Here is a 23,494-nt window from a genome sequence, read left to right as displayed (position 1 = left end):
AGCAATGGCCTTAGTTCATCTGATTTAGCTGACGAACTGTGAGATGTTTTGGGAAGGTTCTTATTCTAATCGGTATCCAACAGTGTTTTCCTGGCCCATTTAGGCTAGGCTTATGTCTTCTCCGTGTGTATATGGAGTTGTGTGTTCTGGAATAAGCCTTGTAAATTTCTGCTTGGCTATTCGTAATGGCTATTCGTAAAGACTGATTGTAAGAGGAACTGCACAGCCCACTTGTACTGATCTCCACCTGCTGGCAGAGGAGCATAAACCCATCAGTTTCTGTGCTGGTCTGAGGGGATTAAAAGAAAAAAAATTAGTATGGATTAAATGGATGCAATTGAAGCAGGCCATTCAGGTAGGGTTCCCTGAATGGAAAAATCTTAATACTCAATATAGTCTGCAGGTTTTATGTTTCCAGGCGGATTTCTTGGGTCACCAAGCCGCAAAATGGTACAAATTGATATATGGATTTTTAAATAAAAAAAAGAAAACTGGTCTTAGGGATATTTGGAGTATTGAGATTGGACAGACAATTTCTGCGTCTCAATGGCCATGATTTTGGTCCTGGAGATTAAGATCTACAAAGTCAGCATCTATGAGTCAAACATGGATGTTTTTATTACATAGAGTGTTATGGACCCCTACGCGCTTGCAAAAGATAGATAATACTAGATCCAATAGATGCTGGCATTGTAAAATAGAAATAGGGACGTTAGATCATCTAATTTTTTTTTGTCCCTGTGTAAATGCCTTTTGGAATATGATTTGGCCCCAAATTAACAAATTACTAGAAAATCATGTAGGACTCTCATATGACACTGTATTATTTGGAACTGCAATGAGAACTCAGAGTCCGATCTCAGTAAACAATAATAAACTACTATTAATATTGACAGGAGTCGCCATGCAACAAATAACTCAGAATTGGAAAGACTATACCAAATTAAATTATACGTTCTGGTGGAACTCTGTCTGTCATATATACAAAATGGAAAAAGTAATAGCATTACAACACGGGAACATTCATAATTTCAATAAAATTTGGCAACCATTGACTAATTATTCTAATGATTAGATTTCTTAGCACAATTATAATACTTATATAGAAAAGGGGAGGGACATGTATAATTTTTAGAATCATTAATTGGAAAAAGGGGAGGGATGTATAACTTTTGATTATATATAATATATACTGTTTATAAATTAAGTTGTATTAATGATAGATACAATGATATATAGTAATTAATTATATCACTTGAATTTCAAACATTGTAAAAATTGAAAAATTCAATAAATAAAATTAAAAAAAAAAAAAAAAAAAAAAAATTAGTAGGTAAGGACCTAATTTCTCCTTACTGGACTTACTTATAGTCTTTGTGGAGTCCATCAATTTGTAAGTCATAGCCATATATTGAGGTGGTTAGTTCCTTTCCTCATTATCAGCAGCAGATGAATCCAGACGAGTGGGTTATGACCATCCAACAGCAGGCAGAGATAGAGAACCAAAGGCTGTCTTATATGGGATGGTAAGGCTCCTGGTAAGCCAGTACAGTGGTGCCTCACACAACGGACGCCTCGCACAGCGAATGCTGCGCACAACGAACTTCAGGTCTTGCTTCCCACAACGAACTTCGTTTCACATAACGAAGTCGCCCGAGCTGCATCGCTTAACTGCCCTCTCTCCGCCTGGCTCCCTGTGCAGTGGCGCTACATATTTTAAACCCCCCTGCCGCCGCTGCTGCATATTTTTAAGCCTCTGCCGCCACCGCATATTTTTAAACCTCCCCCCGCCGCCACATATTTTTTTAAAAAAGCCACCACTGTTGCAACTTTAATCTCACCCGCTCACTCGAACTGGTGGTCTAGCAAATTTCCCAGCCAGAAGCGCAGACAGAGATCAAGAGCAAGCCTTCTGTGCTACTGCCTGGGCCTGCGCTGATCTCTGAATGGCTGCAGTCAGCTCTCGCGGGACTCACAAGAACTAACTGCAGCCAGCTCTCGCGGGACTCACAAGAACTAACTGCAGCCAGCTCTCGCGGGACTCACAAGAACTAACTGCAGCCAGCTCTCGCGGGACTCACAAGAACTAACTGCAGCCATTCGGAGATCGGCATGGGCCCACACAGGCGTGCAGAGGAATTGCTCCTGATCTCTGCGCTTCTGGCCTGTATGCCACTGGCTGGGAAAGATGGGAGGAATTAAAAAAGGTACTGGGGAGTATGTGGGTGGTGATTATAATACACAGCAAGGATCAACAAAACCCCTGTCTCCCCTCCCCTTCACATATATCCCCTCTATATCATGCTAACAGCTCTAACAAGATAAATTTATCTTTTTTTATGTCATCTTAGCATATTTTATGCTACAGAACGAATTATTTTTTTTAACATGTATTGTTATGGGAAAACGCGTTTCACATAACGAACTTTTCGCATAACAAACTTGCTCCTGGAACGAATTAAGTTCGTTGTGTGAGGCACCACTGTATTCTCTGTCTCTCACTAGCTCCTGGTCATCTTGGCTACTTTGCTTCTATTCTGAGTTTCGTAATTCAATGAAGCTGGGGGTGTTTAGGCTAAGCAGTGCTCCATGCTGCTGCCCCATTCTCCCTCTTCACAACAAAATGTCTCATTTTTTTCCCTCATCTCTATTTATTGTAACTTATTGCAAAACAATGTACAACTAACAGCAACTTTAGGCAGTAACCATTCACACTTCTCTCTCCGTTTCCATGTCTTACCTGTCAACGTCTCTTGATTGTTTTCGGTTTCCACCATGCATCTTTCTCCTTGCCGCCCCCCCCAATACTCTGCCTATCTTTTTTTTCATTTTCATTTCCATCACTCTAATCTTCTGTTTTTTGTATTCTTGTTTTCATCTTTTCTTCATACAGTTTCCCTTAATTCTTTTTCCTTTTCCTTTCTTTTCACGAGATCTCTCCTTACACTTTGCTTTTCTCCTCACTTTTTATTCTTTCATCCCTCTTACCTCTACTTTTTTCAATTCTCTACAGTTAAGAAGTGCAGAAGCTCTGAGGAAGCCAGATCAGGAGCTAGCCGTCATTCATGTGTCTTTGGCTGCTACCTATGGTGACCTGAAAGCACACAGAGAGGCCGTGAGCCATTACCAGGCTGAGCTAGAGCTTCGCAGGGGCAACCCAACAGAGGTAAGGAGACACCTGCATGTGGATGGCACATATAACTGATGGGAGACAGTGGCAGAGGGAAAGGTTTTCACAGAAGTTGCCACTAACGAATACTATACCCCAAACTAAACCATACCATAAACTGTTCCAGACAATAGTAGGTAGGCAAAGTGTGGGCATACACAGGTGTGGCGTGCCAAGTTTATACTTAAACCTCCACCAGAAATTGAATTTTTCTTTATTGTTCCTCCAGACTGGCACAGAAATGGATGGGTTTATGTTCTCTGCCAGCAGGTGGAGGCTGCACTGACTTTTGGCTGTAGTATAAGTGGGCTGTTCAGTCAAGTACAATCAGTCTGCTCTCAGTCTCCAGCAGGTGGAGGTGGTAAGCCTGTTCAGTCTTTCCCTGGTTTCAGGTTTATTTAAAAATTTGATAGTACAGTTCTCTCTCCCTATTCGCAGTTTTGGCGATCGTGGTTTTGAATGTTTGTGATTTTTTTTTTTTTTTTTGCCTGGGCCCTCCCCTCTACAGAATCGCTTGAAGGCAGCCCACATCAACCAGAAACGGCCCTGGGATTAGGAGGAGGCGAGCAAGAGCACAGCCATGGACGCAGCTCTGGTGGCAACTTCATGCGCGGACCTTACCTGGTGGTCTAGCGGTGATGCGGGGCAGGAGTGATCTTCCTACACTCCTGTCCCATTCAGAGCCATGCTGTTTGTGAGTTCCCGTGGTCTCATGAGACCACAGGAACTTGCAGCACGGCTCTGCACGGGTCAGGAGTGTAGGAAGATTGCTCCTGTTCTGCGTCACCGCTAGACCACCAGGTAAGGTCTAGGGGTGGATCAGTCGACCAGAAAGTTATTTGCGAATTTTCCTTATTCGCTGGCTGGCTTTGCCCCTAACCCCCGCGAATAATGAGGGAGAAGTATATTGCCTATAAGAACTTCTAGGCCAGGGATGCCCACACTTTTTGGACTTGTGAGCTACTTTTAAAATGACCAGGTCAAAATGATCTACCAACAATAAAATTTTAAAAAAACACAACGCACACTGTACACATAGAAAATGTTAATTATCGTTCCTAATCCAGGGTTTTTCAAAGAGGTCAAAGCAGATGACTCTATGCACTATCACCTCAGTAACAACCATACAAAAATAGACAAATATACCCCCCTCCCTTTTTACTAAACCACGATAACAGTTTTTAGAGTGCAGGGAGCTGCGCTGAATGCCCAGCGCTGCTCTCGACGCTCATAGGCTCCCTGCGCTAAAAAACTCTATTGTGGTTTAGTAAAAGGGGACCTTAGTGTAAAATATAGACAGCAGATATAAATTCAGACACATTTTGATCACTAAATTTAAAATAAAATCATTTTTCCTACCTTGTCTGGTGATTTCATGAGTCTCTGGTTGCACTTTCTTCTTCTGACTGTGCATCCAATCTTTCTTCCCTTCTTTTAGCCTGTATGCTTCCTCTCCTCCAGACCTCGTTCCCTCCCCCAACTTTTCCTTCCTCTCTCCCTGCCCTTTCTTTCTTTTCTGTTTCTCTTCTTTCCTTCTGTCTCCCTGCCTGCCCTTTTTCTTTCTTTCTCCCTGCCTGCCCTTTTTCTTTCTTTCTCCCTGCCCTCCCCCAAGCCACTGCCATTGGGGACCAGGACCCAAACCGCCACCAATAACAGGCCCAAAAGCCGACGTCGTCCCAAGCTCTCCCTGCTTCAGCCAATCAGCATTCCTCTCCCCGACGTCAATTCTGCCGTCGGGGAGAGGAAGGCTGATCGGCCCAAGATCGCGATCGACCTATTGGGGGAAATGCTGCCGGGTCCTGCCTTCGCGGAAACAGAAAGTAGGCAGGACCCGGCAGCAAGAAGAGCAAAAGCTTCACTAACCTGTCTCCCGCATTAGCCCGTAGCGAACGCTTGCTTCAGGGCTTTCAACATGTGCGTGCCAGCTTCCCTTCTCCCCCCTCCCCTGGACATAACTTCCGGTTTTGGAGGGAAGAGAAGGGAAGCTGGCACGCACACGTTAGAGCCACGGAGCATAAGTTCGCTACGGGCTGAAATCTCCAAGCCGGTTTTTTTGTTTTTTTTAAAATGTTTAGCAGCGGCGGTAGCAGCAGATGACAGCTGGGCGAACCGCCCAGCTAAAAGGCCCTAGAGAGAACACTGGAGAGGAAGGCTGATCGCCCGGTAGATCAGGACGGCAACATGAGTCTATCACGGAGCCCGGGATGGGCTTCACGATCGACTCGCGTTGCCTTCCTGAGCTACTGGTCGATCGCGATCGACGTGTTGGGCACCCCTGTTCTAGGCGATATACATATTAAAAATAGTCATTATTTTACAGCTTAAAAATTAAACCAACTTAAACATAGAATAACTTGATACTGAAGGAAAACGGAAAGAACTACAATTAATTATAGGAAAGTAGAAAAGGGAATAAGGAAAAATAAGCATAGCCTCTTTATATCCAAACTTAAGGCATTTATCATTTAAGAAAGCATAAGATGAAAAAAAAAAAGAGGAGTCGCACAGTTTTACTCTTCGAAAGCATCTTTATATAGGAAAGTTTTAATGGTTTAATGAAGGGCTGTTGGATTTGGTTTAGTGGCCTTCTTGTCCTTGTTTGTGGTGCCAGATTGAGCTTGGGGGACCCTTTTGGGGGTCTGTCTGACCTCAAGGGTGCCAAACTCGACTGGTCAAGTCACTCTCCCCATTTCCCCCACCTCCGCAAAATGTTTACATTAGAGGTGCCTCCAACAATATTCAGGCAAGACATATAGCTTTGAGAGCCAGTGGGGTAGTTGTATTGGAAAAAAAAAAATCCTGAGGCAGTGCCAATCTGAAAGGAAACCTTCAATTATCTTTCATTGTTTTTTATTATTAACTGGACTTGACGGAAACGGGCTGATGAGGACCAGTCAGCACGGTTTTAGCAAAGGCAGATCGTGTTTGACGAACTTGCTGCACTTCTTTGAGGGAGTAAACAGACAGATAGATAAGGGCGATCCAGTCGACATTGTATATCTGGATTTTCAGAAGGCGTTCGACAAGGTTCCGCATGAACGACTACTTCGGAAAATTGCAAGCCATGGAATTGAGGGTGAAATACTCACGTGGATTAAAAACTGGCTGGAGCAAAGGAAACAGAGAGTGGGGGTAAATGGACAATACTCGAACTGGAAGAGCGTCACCAGTGGGGTGCCGCAGGGCTCGGTGCTTGGACCTGTGCTCTTTAACATCTTTATAAATGATCTGGACATAGGTATGACGAGCGAGGTAATTAAATTAGCGGGTGATACGAAGTTATTCAGAGTAGTAAAGACGCAGGGGGATTGCAAAGATCTGCAACGTGACATAATCAAGCTCGAGGAATGGGCATCGACATGGCAGATGAGGTTCAACGTGGATAAGTGTAAAGTGATGCATGTTGGTAAGAAAAATCTCATGCACGAATACAGGATGTCCGGGGCGGTACTTGGAGAGACCTCCCAGGAAAGAGACTTGGGAGTTCTGATCGACAAGTCGATGAAGCCGTCCACACAATGTGTGGCGGCAGCAAAAAGGGCAAACAGAATGCTAGGAATGATAAAGAAGGGGATCATGAACAGATCAGAGAAGGTTATCATGCCGCTGTACCGGGCCATGGTACGCCCTCACCTGGAGTACTGCATCCAAGCACTTTTGGAACCCAAGCACAGTACAGGGTAAAGCTTTGGATTCTTGCCCAGAAATAGCTAAGAAGAAAAAATTTAAATTGAATCAGGTTGGGCAGACTGGATGGACCATTCGGGTCTTTATGTGCCGTCATCTACTATGTTACTATGTCCAGCACTGGTCGCCGTACCTGAAGAAGGACATGGTACTACTCGAGAGGGTCCAGAGAAGAGCGACTAAGATGGTTAAGGGGCTGGAGGAGCTGCCGTACAGCGAAAGATTAGAGAAACTGGGCCTCTTCTCTCTCGAACAGAGGAGATTGAGAGGGGACATGATCGAAACATTCAAAGTACTGAAGGGAATAGACATAGTAGATAAGGACAGGCTGTTCCCCTCTCCAAGGTAGGGAGAACAAGAAGGCACTCTCTAAAGTTGAAAGGGGATAGATTTCGTACAAACGTAAGGAAGTTCTTCTTCACCCAGAGAGTGGTAGAAAGCTGGAACGCTCTTCCAGAGGCTGTTATAGGGGAAAACACCCTCCAAGGATTCAAGACAAAGTTAGACAAGTTCCTGCTGAACAAGAACATGCGCTGGTAGGGCTAATCTCAGTTAGGGTGCTGGTCTTAGACCAGAGGGCCACCGCATGAGCGGACTGCTGGGCATGATGGACCACTGGTCTGACTCAGCAGTGGCAATTCTTATGTTCTTATGACTTTGTTTCTGTTTCATAGTGATTTTCGCAATGTGCATGTTTAAGAAACTTAAGTGCTCATTGTGCTCCAGGTGTGCGGTTGATGCGGCTGGCGTGTGCACAAAGTGGTTGACTCGTCAGCTTCAGGGTGCTGATGAACAGGGTTCTTCTTTGTGCGTGCACTGTTCGTCAGCTGAAGGCAGTGGGGAAGCCCAGGCTTCCCCTACCGCTCACACAGGGATTTCCCCAGCCACCAACGGTCAGGGAAATAAGGTTTCTCTTACCACTGATAGTGCTGGGGACTCCCTTACCGCTGCTGCTGGCTTGCCTGCTTTAGTGGCTGGGTCTTTTCAGGCCTCTTTGCTGCTGCAAGCCTTGGAGGAGAGTTTTTTTGGCGGGCTTTTCATTGGTTTTGGCGGGAAGCTCCGCCATTTTGCGTATGGCCTCAGGTGACCTTTCTCCTGTCTTAGAGAGACAGGATCAGGCTTTGAATGTTTCTCCTACTTCTGCAGTACGTTCTTTGCTGCTGGGGGAGGGGGTTGTCCCTGATTTTGTTTTAGCCATGTACTAAGCTTACATGCGGCTGGGGGTCCTGCTTCATCCTCTGTCTCTGGTTTTTATGGGGGGGTGAGGAGGTTGCCTTCTAGGTTTGCCCCTGTTCAGCCCCTTTCGGCGCTGGCTGCTGCTCAATCTTTGTCCAAGTGGCCGCAGGTTGCTTCCGACAAGGAGTTTTTGTTTGCGGACACTTTTTTGCCAGATGAGGACTTGGACCCTTTATGAAATTTCCAAGACCCTCCTGAGGCCGATGATGTGGACATGTGTTTTTCTGAGACGCCGGCTGGTGAAGATGTGTTTGTTATGCGCAATTTTCATCGGGAAGAACTGCAGGAGCTTATTCTTAGGTTTCTTCGGTTTTGCGTTTTGTGGAAGTTGTGAAGGGCTAGGCGGCCTCTCGTTCTTTTCCTATGCATCAGGATAATTGGGATATGATGCACGCACAGTGGAAGACTCTGGATGCACCTTTTCGGTTGATGCGGTCCATGGCCCGGCTTTATTCCATTCCTGATGGGAATACGGATACTTTTAAGTCTCCTGTGGTTGATGGCAGTGGTCTTGGCTATCGCAGGTAGGCATATGGTGCCGGCTGAAGGCGGTTCGGCCTTGAGAGACGCTCAGGATCGTAAGATGGAGTCTCTTCTTAAACAGAGTTTTGACATAGCTGCCTTGGCGGTTCAGGTGGCGATTTGTGGCGGTCTTGTGGTCCAAGCGGGTCTTTGACTGGGAGTCTGATGATTGGCCCTTGGTGGATCAGGAGGGGGCTAAGATTGAACTTGGCGCTTCTTATCTGTCTGATGCCATGTTTGATATGTTGCAGGCTTCTAAGTCCATGGCTCTCAGAGTGACCACTCACCATATCCTGTGGCTTTGGGGTTGGTTGGCGGACGGCTTCTAAGGCTAAGCTTAGTAAATTTCCTTTTCAGGGCTCCTTCTTGTTCAGGGAGCAGTTGGATAAGCTTGTTCAGGAGGACCATCATCGCCAGGTGTCGCAGGGTGGCATTGCCCATGGGCACTTGTTTGATTTTCGTCTATACCACCCTGGCCGGGGGCAGCTTCTTTTCTTCCCAGAGGCCGTTTCTTGCAGTCCTTTCAGGGTGCCTATTGGGAGGCGGGATCGTGACTCATCCGGAGGCTCCTCCTCTGCCCTCCTGGCCCAATGACTCCTTGCGGGTCCTTCCCTCAGTTCTGGTAGGAGCCAGCTTGCAGGAGTTTTACTGGGGGTTGGCCGAGATCACAACAGATCAGTGGGTCCTAGAGAGACGGCTATGTCTGTATGGGACGGCTATGTCCTTGAGTTCTGGCCCTTGCCAGATCATTTCTTCTCTTCTCCTTGTCAGGCGACTTGGAAAAAGTGGGCTTTTCGTCAGACGCTGCAAAGGCTGCTGGACCTTAAGGAGGTGGTCCCAGTGCCTCCTCGGGTACTCCATTTACTTCGTGGTGCCCAAGAAAGAGAGGAGTCTTTTTAGCCCATTTTGTATCTGAAAGGTGTCAACAGGGCACTCTGGGTTCCGTCTTTCTGGGAGACCCCGAGATCCGTCATTCTCCGTAGACAAACGGGGGATATACAGGCACACTTGAAGTGAAGTCCTTTGAATCTGAATGCCAGAGCTCTCTTCTAGTGGCAGCCAAAAAAGCAAACAGGATGCTAGGAATTATTAAAAAAGGGATGGTTAACAAGACTAAGAATGTCATAATGCCCCTGTAAAGCTCCATGGTGCAACCTCATTTGGAGTATTGCGTTCAAGTCTGGTCTCCTTATCTCAAGAAAGATATAGCGGTGCTAGAAAAGGTTCAAAGAAGAGCGACCAAGATGATAAAGGGGATGGAATTCCTCTCGTATGAGAAAAGACTAAAAAGGTTAGAGTTCTTCAGCTTGGAAAAGAGATGGCTGAGGGGAGAGATGATTGAAGTTTACAAAATCCTGAGTGGAGTAGAACGGGTACAAGTGGATCGATTTTTTTCACTGTCAAAAATAACAAAGACTAAGGGACACTCGAAGTTATACGGAAATATTTTTAAAACCAATAGGAGGAAATAGTTTTTCACTCAGAGAATAGTTAAACTCTGGAATGCGATGCCAGAGGTTGTGGTAAGAGTGGATAGTGTAGCTGGTTTTAAGAAAGGTTTGGACAAGTTCCTGGAGGAAAAGTCCATTGTCTATTATTGAGAAAGACATGGGGAAGCCACTGCTTGCCCTGAATTGGTAGCATGGAATGTTGCTACTCTGTGGATTCTAGAATCTTGTTATTCTCTGGGATTCCGGAATCTTGAGATTCTTTGAGATTCTGTATGGAATGTTGCTACTCCTTGGGTTTTGGCCAGGTACTAGGGACCTGGATTGGCCACCGTGAAAACAGGCTACTAGGCATGATGCACCTTTGATCTGACCCAGTAAGATTATTCTTATGTTTTTCTTCTTTTTCTTTTTTTACTAAATTTTGTGTAACTTATTTACTGTTGTGCATCATGTTGATAAATGTTTGTTGAAAGAGAACTTAAATGTAAAAAAGAAATATAATAAACCCCTCTGCTGCCTTTTTTTTTTTTTTTTTCTTTTGTCCCTCAGGAGTGCAAGACCTGGCTGAATATTGCTCATGCAAAGGAAGAAGACAAGCAGAGTTATGAGGAACTGGAGATCTGTTTCACCAATGCTCTACAGTGTGCTAAGAGGACAGCAAAGCCCACACTACAAGTAAGGGTACACACAACCGGCGTGTCTGCTCTTTTATTTAACGATGACTCCTGCTGGGAGAGGCTGGAACTGCAGGAGCAATATACCCTAGTGCATTGTTCTTCAACCTTTTTACACCTATGGACCGGCGGAAATAAAATAATTATTTTGTGGACCGGCAAACTAATAAGACTGAAATTTTAAAAAACCCCATTGCCGCCCCATCCCCGCGAGCTCGGTCCCATTAACCATCTGATCCCATCCGCACAAGCCTCAAATAGTTATGATTTTATATTGAACATATTTTATTAAAGTATAAAAAGAAACAATATTCTGTACAATTGTCATTTTATAAATATAAATAATACAGGGCAAGGATCAACAAAACTCCCGTCTCCCCTCCCCTTCACATATATCCCCTCTACTATCAAGAAAACTGAATAAGCCAAATTATTACAGAATGCTACACAAATATCATGCTAACAGAATACCACAGTCACACATGGCAGGAATGGTGTTAGGGGAGTGGAACTAGGGCAACTGCCTCTTGGTCAGAGAGAGCCCTAAGCCAGCTGGAAGCTAAAGACGCACTGCCTGGGCTTTGCACTCCCCAGTTATGTCTAATATCAGCTCTAGCAGGATACATATTTTAAATCTGATATATTCTAATCACAAGATAGAAATAAAATTATTTTTTTCTACCTTTTGTCGTCTCTGGTTTCTGCTTTCATCTTCTTTTCACTCTCTTCCATCCAGCATCTGCCCTCTGTCTCTTCAATCCAGCATCTGCCTCTTCCATCCACTGTCTGCCCTCTACCCCTCCCCCTTCCATATGGTATCTGCGTTCTTTCTATGCCCCTCTCTCCTACACCAGATCTAGCATCTTTGTCCCTCTTTCCTTATTTTTCATCTGATCCCCCTTCCCAGCATCAATCTCTTTCTACTTTGTCATTCCTCTGTCTCTCCCCTTTCCCTCATCTGATCTCGCCATTCCATCCTGACTCCTTCCCCTCCTCTAATCTCCCTGCCAGCTGTTTCCTTCCAATGTTCCTCCTCCCCTGTCCAGCAGTACCTTCTCCCTTTCTTCCTCTCCTTATCCAACAGTAATTCTCATCCCTTCCCCTTCTCCCCTGTCAGCAGTAGCCCCTTCCCCTCCCTTGTCCAGGAGTACCCCTTCTCCCTTTCCTCCTCCTCTTATCCAACAGTAATTCTCATCCCTTCCCCTTCTCCCCTGTCAGCAGTAGCTCCTTTCCCTCCCTTGTCCAGGAGTACCCCTTCTCCCTTTCCTCCTCCTCTTATCCAACAGTAACTCTCATACCTTCCCTTTCCCTTCTCCCCTGTCAGCAATAGCCCTTTCCCCTACCTTGTCCAGGAGTACCCCTTCTCTCCTTCCCTCTCCAGAAAATGTTCCCTCTATGTAGGCTAGCAGCAGCTCTGTGTGCTTTTAACTTGGGCACACAGCTGCCCCTAAGCAGTATTTTAGCCGCGGTTTCATGAGGCAGCCTCGGGGCCTTTGGTAGGCCGGCCCGCTTTGATGATGCGATGTGGGCCGGCCTATCAAAGGCCCCGAGGCTGCCTCATGAAACCGCGGCTAAAATACTGCTTAGGGGCAGCTGTGTGCCGAAGTTAAAAGCACACAAAGCTGCCCCTGCTTGTCTGGGGGTGTGGAGACATACGCGGCAGGAGTAAGAGGTGGAAGGCAGGAGTGTCGGCATAGCGACGGCAACAGGAAGTTGCATGTCAGCTGACGCCGGCACTTTTTGCTGCGGCTGGGGACCTGAATCCTTCGCGGACCGGCAACATTTTTTTGCGGACCGACACCGGTCCGCGGACCGGTGGTTGAAGAACTGTGCCCTAGTGAATGACATAGGAACAAATTTGTCCTCGTCTCCACGGGATCTGTTTCCATCTGTCAGCTCTGTCCTCATCTGCACCAGCCTTGAACACTTATGAGTTTAAAGCAGGGGTGTCAAAGTCCCTCCTCGAGGGCCGCAGTCCAGTCGGGTTTTCAGGTTTTCCCTAATGAATAAGCATGAGATCTATTTGCATGCACTGCTTTCATTGTATGCTAATAGATCTCATGCATATTCATTGGGGAAATCCTGAAAACCCGACTGGATTGCGGCCCTCGAGGAGGGACTTTGACACCCCTGGTTTAAAGTGTTTGAGGCTTGTGCATATGAGAAAGCTTGCAGGGATGGGACAGAACATGTGGAGACGGGATGGGGATGGAGATAGATCCCACGGGGACGGGAACAAATTTATCTCTGTGTCATTCTCTAGATCACGCTATTCCCTATAGCGCAGAACTTCCAAAGGTGTCACACAACTCACATTTACAGTCATAGGTTCATCATTCTGGAGGGGGGCAGATGTCACACAGTTCTATTTGGCTGTGATCATGGATTCTTGGTCACAGAAAGATTGGGCACTACTATAGCAACTCTAGCTAGGAGAAGTTGGGACGCTAGGAACTGTGAACTTATCCCCAAACTCCTATCCCCTCTTCCTCCTGAATAATGCAGATAAGGCATGCCTTTTGGAGGGCAGCATCAGTTGCTAGAGGTAGGTCCATCTCTGAGCCAAAAGCCACTGAACCAGCACCACCACCTGTTTGGTTAAAAATTTTGAATGATAAGGGCTTGTCATACCTGATGAATGAATTGATTTTCCTCTACCTCTAGCTGGTCACAAGTTGGATATGGTCTGGCATTGCCACTGGCCAGGAGATAGAAAGAAATTTGATGAATTACACAATCCCACACCAGCTGAATGGGCTGCCATTGGAGATTCCATGTGCAAATTCTATAATGACCTTTAAAAGAGCATTGCTATTTTTTTAAGCCATGTTTTCATATAGGTAATCGGTCAGACTGGAGAGTACTGGAAGGAAATTGCAGTAGTTATGATGGTGCTTAAATACCAGTAAAATAAAGAGGGATAAGTGCCTCGGTGGGAGTCAATGTGGCAGCAAGTGGGATTGTCAAGTGCCCTTGCAAGAGCTGTTTTTGGGAAGAGAAGTAAGAGCTAGCGAGACGATTGATTCTCCTGCTGAGGCCTGTTCCTCCCCCGAAACTTTGATAGGAGAAGAGGATGAGTAGGGTAGTAAAAGCAGTCTAGGGAAGAAAGGAGGAGCCAGGGTAGGAGGTCTTCCATAGCTCACTTCTCCCATTGAGTATGTCTGCTATGAGAAGAGGTAGTGGTTTCCTGATAGCAATAGGAAGAGGGAAGATGATGGTGGGAGCACAAGAAGTGTCCATTGCCATGAAAGGTTTCTGGGGATGTTGGGAGGAGCAAGTATGTCTGTGAGAAGGATCAAACTGTAGGAGGTATAGCTCCAGGCCCATTCTTGCTGAAGTAGTGTAGCTAAAATGATATCTAAAGATCTTGGAGCTGTGTTAGAAACTGGCTTTTGTTTTCCTCAGCGGCAGGTATTGGAGGAGCTTCATGCTCTTCAAGTGAAGTTTGGTTCTTCAGAAGCACAAAGCACACAAGCACATCTGCAGGAGTTGTGTCATCAGCAGGGTTGGAATGTGGATGGTGGTATTAGGGAGAGCAGTGAAGAGGAAGAGCTAGAGAACAGCGAACCCTTGGAAGAAAGTGATCTGGAACTATCAGAGAGCGGTAAGTGAGACATTCGACCATCGGAGTTCTTCTGCTATCCTTTGTATCTTTCCTTGCTTATTGGATCTGAAAAAAAATGACTATACTTAATGTTTAGTGTAGCGGTAAGGGAGTATGAGCTCTGTTCAAAAGCCTGTGAATGCTGCTGGCCCCATGCTCCTCTGCCGGAAGGTATTTATGGTCATGGTTGGTGGGGATCGGTTGGGAGGGAAGGATGGAGGATCAGCTGGGGTTTGGCGGTTCGGCTGTGCAGCGGGGGGTAGTGCGGCTGCCTACGACTAGGGCTTATTTTTGGGGGTAGGGCTTATATTAAGACTTACCCTGAAAATCATGCTATGGTTTATTTTCGGGGTAGATCTTATTTTCGGGGAAACACGGTACAATGGAGAAAAACCATATCAGTGTTCTAAAAGTGGTAGAAGGGGAGGGGGGAAGTCACCTTAGAATTCAAGAAAGAATCCTCAGTGGAGAACAACCATATCAATGTTCTGAATGTGGTAGAAGGGGGGGGGGGAGGAAGAAAGTCACCTTAGAATTCATGAAAGAATCCACAATGGAGAACAACCATATCAATGTTCTGAATGTGGTAGAAGGGGGGGGGGAGAAAGTCACCTTAGAATTCATGAAAGAATCCACAGTGGAGAACAACCATATCAATGTTCTGAATGTGGTAGAATGGGGGGGGGAGGAAGAAAGTCACCTTAGAATTCATGAAAGAATCCACAGTGGAGAACAACCATATCAATGTTCTGAATGTGGTAGAAGGGGGGGGGGAGAAAGTCACCTTAGAATTCATGAAAGAATCCACAGTGGAGAACAACCATATCAATGTTCTGAATGTGGTAGAATGGGGGGGGAAGAATAATAATAATAATAACTTTATTTTTATATACCACCAGTAATCTTGCGACTTCTAGGCGGTTTACAATAAAGGGTAACTTTAAATTAAATACAATACAATAAAGAGAGACAGTACATACGACGAATTAAAGAGTATAGCAGTGTACATCTGATAATACCGGCATTAATAATAGTAACAACAGTTTGTATGCTGCAAGACCAAGAAGTGCCGTTCTGCTTACAAAGAATTAGAAATGTTCCATGAATTGAATGGAGTATTCATAGTTAGTAATTAGGAGTTAGGATGTGATGGAGTTACCGGAGGGGCTGATGTCCTGGTTCGTTTCCTAGGTATTTCGAGAACAGGTAAGTTTTTAGGTGTTTCCTAAATTCTTCGTAGTTGTTTGTGTGTGCAATTAGTTTTTCTAAGTCTTTACCCCATAAGGCTGCTTGATACGATAGCAGTTGTTGGTGGTATCTCTTATATTTGCACCCTCTAGTCGGTGGGGAGACAAATTTCAGGTGTGTTTTTCTTTCATGTCTGTTGGTTGGGAATGAGAAGAGGTCTGTAATATATTTAGGGGCTAGACCATTTAATACCTTGAAGCAGAGACATCCTAGCTTGAATTTCGTGCGTGCCCCCATCGGCAGCCAGTGTAGGAGTTGGTAGGAAGGGGTTATGTGGTCGGACTTCTTCAGCCCGAAGATCATCCTGACTGCTGCATTTTGTATTAGTTGTAGTCTTTGCATTTGCTTCTGGGGGATTGTCAGGTGGGTGATATTGCAATAATCCAGGTGGCTTAGTATTAGGGATTGTACTAGAGTTCTGAAAGCCGAGGTGTGGAAGTACGCCTTAATGGACCTAAGTTTCCAGAGAGTGAAAAATCCTCTTTTGATTAGGGAGTCTATATGGTCTTTCATTGTTAGGCCTTGGTCTAATATTACTCCTAGGACCTTCATTGTTGATTGAATGGGGTAGTTGAGATTGTTAATGTGTAATGATTTTGTCGTGTTTTTTGCGTGTGGCGAGGCTATAAAGAATTTAGTTTTATCTGAATTGAGCTTCAGTTTGAAATCTTTGGTCCATTGTTCCATCATGTTCAGCGCTTCTGATGCTGTGGGGGTGATTTCGGAGGGAGATGCAGTAAACGGGATAATGATTGTGAAGTTGTCGGCATAACTAAATACTTTTATGCCTCGCTGGGTCAGCTGCGTTCCTAGTGAAGCTATATAGACGTTGAAGAGTAGAGGGGATAGTGGGGACCCCTGTGGGACGCCTGATGGGTTTCTCCATATTTTAGAGAGATTGCAATTGAAGCGAACTTGATAGGTGCGGGTCGTGAGGAATCCTCGGAACCAGTCCAGCACCTCGCCTCCAATGCCGATTGTGTCTAAGCATTGTAGTAATTTTTCGTGATCCACCAAGTCGAAGGCCGAGCTCAAGTCGAATTGCATGACTAAGGCTTTATGGCCCTTGCTGAATAAGTTACGTAGGTATTCTAAGATCGCTGCAATCACTGTCTCGGTACTAAACAGAGGTCTGAAGCCAGACTGGGTTTCATGTAGCAGCGAGAACTGATCTAGGTAGTCTGTCAATTGAGTTTGTACCAGACCTTCCATTATTTTTACGAAGAATGGGATGGATGCTACTGGTCTATAGTTGGTTGCTGATGTTAGGGGTAGTTTACGATTTTTTGGAATTGGGGTGATTATAATGTGACCATTTTTTGATAGGAATTTTCCGTTTTTGAGATTATTGGACATATGATTCCATAGTGTTATTTTAAAGTCTAATGGGGTTGTTTTCATTATGTTGGGGGGACAGGGATCTAGGATGCAGTTTGATTTAGTATATTTGTTGTAAAGTTTTATGAAGTTGTTCCATTCTAGTTCCTGAAAGGAGTTCCAAAACATGTCCACTGGTGTTTCATTTTCATGTGTGTTGGCTATTTGCTGTTCATCTGTGTTGTTTGTTGGGCAGTTGTTCCTTAGGTTCCCAATTTTTGAGTCAAAGTGTTGTGCTAGATCGTCTGCTGTTGGAAGTTTTATGTCGTGGGTGGATTGACTGTTGCGTGTGGTGTCGAATAAATTTTTAACTAGATTGAACAATTCATGAGTGTTGATTCCTTTTGAACTTGTGTTGGATATATATATTTTGGATGAGTAGAATATTTTCCTTTTTTCTTTTATCAGTTGTTTGTATTCCTTTATATTTGATCTCCAATTGTTCCTGTCAGATGTTTCACCTGATTTGTTCCAGATCCTTTCTAGTCGTCGTGTTGATTGTTTCATTTTTAGTAGTTCGGAGTCGAACCAGTTGTTATATTTATTTGAGCGGTTTGTTCTGTATCGTTTAGGAGCTATTTTGTCTAAGATGGTTGTGCTTGTTTTTGACCACTGTTCCCAGAATTCACCCTCTTCGTTTGTCTCCTCTCGCACTTCGTATTGGGCCCAGTATTCCTCTGGGTTGATGTGGCCCCTTGTGAGATGTTCTTTTTTTATCTTTGGGTGAGTTTTTTCTTTTGTTGGTTCCAGATTAAATTAAAGTAGTAGGTAAAATGATCGGACCAGATGTCGTGGTTCCAGATGCCGTTCGACGTGGAAATAGTGGGATTTAGGATTTCTTTTGAGGACATAGCTACCAAATCTAGCTGGTGGCCTTTTTCATGGGTTTGTGTGGATGAAGGGAGGATGAAGTTGAGTGAGGATAGGAAGTTTTTGAAATCTTTTGTTTCGGGATTGTCCTTGTTCTCTAAATGTAGGTTCACGTCTCCTGCTATAATATTGTAAGACGGAGTGATTGAGTTGTGTAGGATGAATTCATAGAGGTCTTCTCTGGCCTTTGACCAGCATTTTGGCGGAACATAAAATAGTATACAGGAGAGGTACTCTTCTAGGTCCTTATTGCTAATTTTGCATGCTAGCGTTTCTAATTGGTTGGTTATCTTGGTGTCTATTAATTCAAGTTCGAGTTCTTCCTTGTGAATGACTGCTAGTCCTCCCCCTCTGCGGTCTTCACGGTTTAGCATGTGGATTTTGTAGTTTTCTGGTATTAGGTCATTTAGTATTGGATCCTCTTCTGATAGTAACCATGTTTCTGTAAGAAAGAGGCAGGCTAGCTTCTTGCAGACGATCCAGTCTTTGATTAAGAAAGCTTTGTTCCTTACTGATCTAGTGTTGAGGTAGGCGCAGGGAATGGAGGTAGTTGTGATGGGTATGGTGGGTGTATTGGTTTTGATGAGTTTTATCTCCCTTGGTCTTTTTTTGAGGGTACGGTGAGGTCTATTATTACTTGTGATTGTTTTAATGTGATTTACTCTTTCTTCCTGTTGGTTAGTTAGGAGCCTAATGGGTGTATTAGGTTCGTGAACGGAGTGAAGCTTTGGGTAGAGTGATATAACATTTTTAACGTTGTTGCATAGCAGGTATATCAGTAGGATTAATAAGATCTTCATGTTTGCTGATTTTTGAAAACCTTCTGGTGTCGATTTATATTGGTTTTCTGTCCTCGCAGGTTTTCTGTCTTTGTCAATAGTACACTTGTAAGTTATTGTAGGACTGTGGAGGGGTTTGTGTGGGGTGGCAGTCAGCGATGTTTTTCTCGTGTTGGGGGGGGAGGAGCGGGGGTCCCACGCTCCTAACCTTGTGTTTGAGGTCTGCGATGATCTAGTGTTCCCCTCAGGTGCTCCTCGAAGGCGCTCATTGAGGTGCAGGCGCGCCGAGCGGCACTGGGTCATTTTTAAGTATGGTGTCCTCCGGCTGGATCGGGGGGGGCGGAGCAGGGCTCCCACGCCAGCCCGATCTGGCTGGGATGTGCTGGTGCGGTGTGCTGGGTCTTTTTCAAATATGGTGACCTCCGGCTGGATCGGGGGGGGCGGAGCAGGGCTCCCACGCCGGCCTGATCTGGCTGGGATGTGCTGGTGCGGTGCGCTGGGTCTTTTTTTAAATATGTTGTCCTCCGGCTGGATCGGGGGGGCGGAGCACCTTAGAATTCATGAAAGAATCCACAGTGGAGAAAAATAAAACTATAAATGTTTTTAATGTGTAGGGTGATGCTCTCAAAAATATTGTTAACCTCTTTAGCAGTCATACCCCCCAAGCCTACTTACTGGGGCTCTACAATTGATGTAGTTCCTGAACAGAAAAGCAAGGTGATTGAGTGTGGTAGGAGCTAAGTGTGTAGTGGCATCACTTTGGAGACAACTCTTGGCACCTTCTGCTGAGGTCTGGAAAGCAAGGTTTTGGTTATTTGTACACTTCCCCCTCCCTATTTGCAGTTTCTTTTTTTTTTTTTTTTCCCAAATTCTTTATTCGTTTTCAATCTTACATCAAGTGCACAAACAATAAAACAATACAATTAAACACATCACTTGACAATTTTTCTGATTTATCTTGCAATACATAAAATTACCACACTCCCCTCCCATTATTTCTCTATTATTTCCCCCAATAAGAAAAATGTAAAATATACCTCCCCCTAATCATTAGACGGTGTATATTACAATAGAAAATGGTGTTTACTCATTACAATAAGAAGTTAATGGCTCCCAAATGTTATTCAATTTTATAGCTTCCTTGTTGTATAGCTATTGCTCTTTCCATTTATATATGTGACATAATGAATTCCACCAGAAATTGTAATTGAGTCTACTGTAATTTTCCAATTACTTGTGATATGCTGAATGGCGACTCCTGTCATTATCAATAAAAGTTTATTGTTATGTGATGATATTTGGCTCTTTTTCCTCATAGACATACCAAATAGTACTGAATCATAAGATAATGCCACATGATTTTCCAATAAACAATTTACTTGATCCCAAATTGAGTTCCAAAAGGCTAAGATAAAGGGACAATAAAACAAAAGATGATCTAAAGTCCCTACACCAAGATTACAGTGCCAACATCTATTAGACTTTGAACTATTTAACTTTTGTAGTCTAACTGGGGTCCAAAACGCTCTATGCAGAAGAAAAAACCAAGTTTGTCTCATAGATGCAGACACTGCACATCTCATCCTCCAAGACCAAATTTGTGGCCATTGAGATGCTGAAATTTGATGCTTAATCTCAATGCTCCAAACATCTCTAAGACCATTTTTGGGTTTCTTTTTAACATATTCACTTATAATTTTATTCCACTGTGTGGCCTGGTGTCCCAGAAAGTCCACCTGAAAGCATAGAAATTCCAGACTATATTGCGTATTCAGATTTTTCCATTCAGGGAACCCTACCTGAATGGCCTGCTTCAGTTGCAGCCACCTAAAACTTTGTGATTTATTAAGACCATATTTATGCTGCAACTGTGAAAAATCAAGCAGTTTACCATTTAAAATAATATCATTTAAAGTCCTTATACCTGCAATCATCCAATGCTTCCAGGTGATTTTAAATCTGCCAATTTGAATGTTGGGGTTTAGCCATATGGTTTGATTTGTTGATTTACTAATAGGAATATTTGTTAGGTTGCTGACAAATCGTAATGTTTTCCATGTGTCCATTAAAATTCTGTTATCTTTATACAATCTAGGCATCTTGATACTAAGGACATGACAAAGATGTAAAGGAAACATGAGTCGCCATTCCAGAAACAACCAATCCGGGGTGTAATCAGTGAGCTCAGGGAGGATCCAAATCATACCTTGGCGTAAAATATAGGCTTGATGGTACCTATAAAAGTTTGGAAAATTCACCCCGCCCTCCTTAATTGGTTTTTGTAAAGATACTAGAGCGATCCTAGGAGTTTTACCTAGCCAAACAAATTTTGTAAGAATAGAATTCAATTTTTTATAAAAAGACCCCTGAAAAAAAACTGGTATCATTCCCATTGGATAACAAACTACAGGCAATATCATCATTTTAACAGTTTGAACTCTCCCCCACCAAGATAAATGCAAAGGATTCCACTGCTCACACATTTCCAATACCTTTTTTAATATAAATTTTTCATTCTCTTTCACCGTATCTTCTATTGTGTTTTTAATCCAAATACCTAAATATTTTAGTCCATCTTCCTTCCATACAAATGAGAATGTATCAAACAAACTCCTTGCACAATGTACATTAAGTGGAAGAATTTCAGATTTACTCCAATTTATCTTATATCCTGAGGATTTTCCAAATTTTTCTATCAATTCCAACAAACATGGAATGGTAATTCTTGGATTTCTCAAATGAAGTAATATATCATCTGCATATGCAGAGACTTTATATTCCCAATCTTTACGGGGAATACCTTGTATCCCCTTTGCTTGTTGAATAGCTAATAATAAGGGTTCTAAAACAATATCAAAGAGCAAAGGAGAGAGTGGACAACCCTGTCTAACTCCCCTATGCAAATTAAAATGTTCTGATAAATTATTATTCTTTAGCACTCTCCAGACCAGTAGAGGTTAATCTTTACGAATGGTTATATATCCAATCATGACCAGCAGGTGGAGACTGAAAACAAAACTTTGGGACAGTATATACTACCCTCCCTTCTCTATTTCCCTCAGTCTTCTTTCAGTCTCCAGCAGGTGTTGATGTGATCTGTACCCATATCCCTTGGTAGGGCTGTTGGAATTTGTTTAGGGGGTTTATTGTCCCTGTTTTGGGCCGGACGGAGCTTGGGCGGATCCTGTTTGGGGGTTCGTCCGACCTCGGGGGTGTCAAACCCGGCGGGTCTCGAGCGGGGTCCCTCCCCCCACTTCCTCCACCTCCCCACATTTTTTTAGAGGAGCCTCAGCAGTAAGCCTTGCCCCCTAAATCAAGCAAGGCATATTGCTTCGAGAGCCTGTGGAGTCTGTTCTGTAAAAAAAAAAAAATCCTGAGGTAGTGCCGGTCTGAAGGGATGCTTCCCTGTCAGTTTAATGTTTTTTACTGTATTTTTTCTTCTAACCGGCACTTTGTTTCTAGCTAGGTCGCGTCTGGAGCCATTGTGCCCTTCTCCGGGGGAGTGGGACACAATTCGGTCCAGCCGCGAGGCACTCGCGGCCGGACTGAAATCGGTAGTTTGGCCCGGTGAGGTGGTGGAGCTCCGTCGGCAGCGGCTGCAGGCATTCAGAGCTCCCCGCCGATGGTGCCTCGCGAGTCGGCTGGGAGCAGTGGGGAAGCCCGGTCTTCCCCAACCGCCCACGGAGGGATTCCCCGAAGGATTCACTCTCAGCTGATTTTTTGACAGCTGATGCCGACTTGCCTGTTTTAGCGGCTGGGACTGTTCAGCCTTCTCAGCCGCTACAGGCCATTTTCTCTGCCCTGCCCCTCTGCCTGCCTGTCTGCAACCTCAGGTGATCTTCCCCCTGTATTGCAAACACAGGGGCAGGTTTCAGCAGGGACCCCTGCTGGGGCAGGGAGTCCCTGGGGACCCCCAGGGGTTTTTTGTCCCCAATTTAATTTCTTTCTTTGTGCAGACAATTGGGGGTCCCACGTGCACCTGGGGGTGGTTTCCCTCTGCGCCCCCTATGGCTTTGTCTCCCTCTTTTCGTTTGGCGTCCCCTCTTCCTCCTCCCTCCTCCCTCCTCCCTCATCCCCCGCGGGGGGGCTTGGATTGCGAATTGGTGGTTGGAGGAGCGTGTTGGCATGGTTGAGGACCTGGCTGCTTTGGCGGGCTTCCAGGATCCTCTAGAGGGGACGCCCGCTGGCAGCAGGGCGGCGGGTTTCCCGTCTTCCAGAGCAGATGCGTCCGTGGTGCGCTTTTTATTCAGAGGGATGAGCTTTTAGACCTGATGTAGCAGGTCTCCTTGGTGCTGCATTTTTGAAGTTGCGCCACCGGAGACCCCGCGTATGGGGGCCCCTCTGCTTCAGGGGGTCTGTCCTGTTTCCCGCTCTTTTCCTGTGCGTCAGGATTTTCGGGATTTTGTGGTGGCGCAGTGGCCTACGGGCGCCGTTTCGATTGGTGTGCGCCTTGGCTCATGGGTATCCATCATGGGGGTCCAGGTGGCTATTTGTGTGGGGCTGGTGGCTCGCACCGTGTTTCGGTGGTCTGAGCATGTCCTGGATCGTGAGTCTGATGACTGGTCCTTAGTGGATCAGGAGGTGGTGAAGTTTGAGATGACTGCCTCGTTCCTCTCGGTTGTTCTTTGTGACTTGGTGCTGCTAAGTCTGGGACTTTTGGTGGCCGCACGCTGTACCTTGTGGCTTCGCGCTTGGTCGGCGGTTGCCGCGTCCAAAACTGAACTTCCCAAAATTTCCCTTTCGGGGGTTGTTTTTTGTTTAGAGAGTACTTAGATCCGGTGGTTCAGACTCTGACGGACTCTGAGGTGCTCCGTCTGCCTGAGGACCGTGCCCGCCCGGCATCTCGGGTTGGCATTGCCCGGGGGCGTCTGCGGGAA

At 45.0% G+C, this 23,494-nt stretch overlaps 1 protein-coding gene across 2 annotated transcripts in view; it reads left to right on the top strand.

The window, feature by feature from the left end:
• Positions 1–23,494, top strand: part of TONSL (tonsoku like, DNA repair protein) — a 176,383-nt gene that overhangs the window by 43,188 nt on the left and 109,701 nt on the right. For both annotated transcript variants that reach the window (XM_033933925.1, XM_033933924.1), the window contains exons 9-11: positions 3,014–3,166; positions 10,615–10,740; positions 14,145–14,343. In XM_033933925.1, the coding sequence (XP_033789816.1) occupies positions 3,014–3,166; positions 10,615–10,740; positions 14,145–14,343 (478 nt within the window). The remainder of the gene's footprint in view (positions 1–3,013; positions 3,167–10,614; positions 10,741–14,144; positions 14,344–23,494) is intronic.

Source organism: Geotrypetes seraphini, chromosome 2 (assembly GCF_902459505.1).
Source record: "Geotrypetes seraphini chromosome 2, aGeoSer1.1, whole genome shotgun sequence".
In the NCBI taxonomy this organism is placed as follows: domain Eukaryota; kingdom Metazoa; phylum Chordata; class Amphibia; order Gymnophiona; family Dermophiidae; genus Geotrypetes; species Geotrypetes seraphini.
The sequence above is the reverse complement of the archived record's forward strand: the minus strand, read 5'-3'. Positions and strand labels throughout refer to the sequence as shown.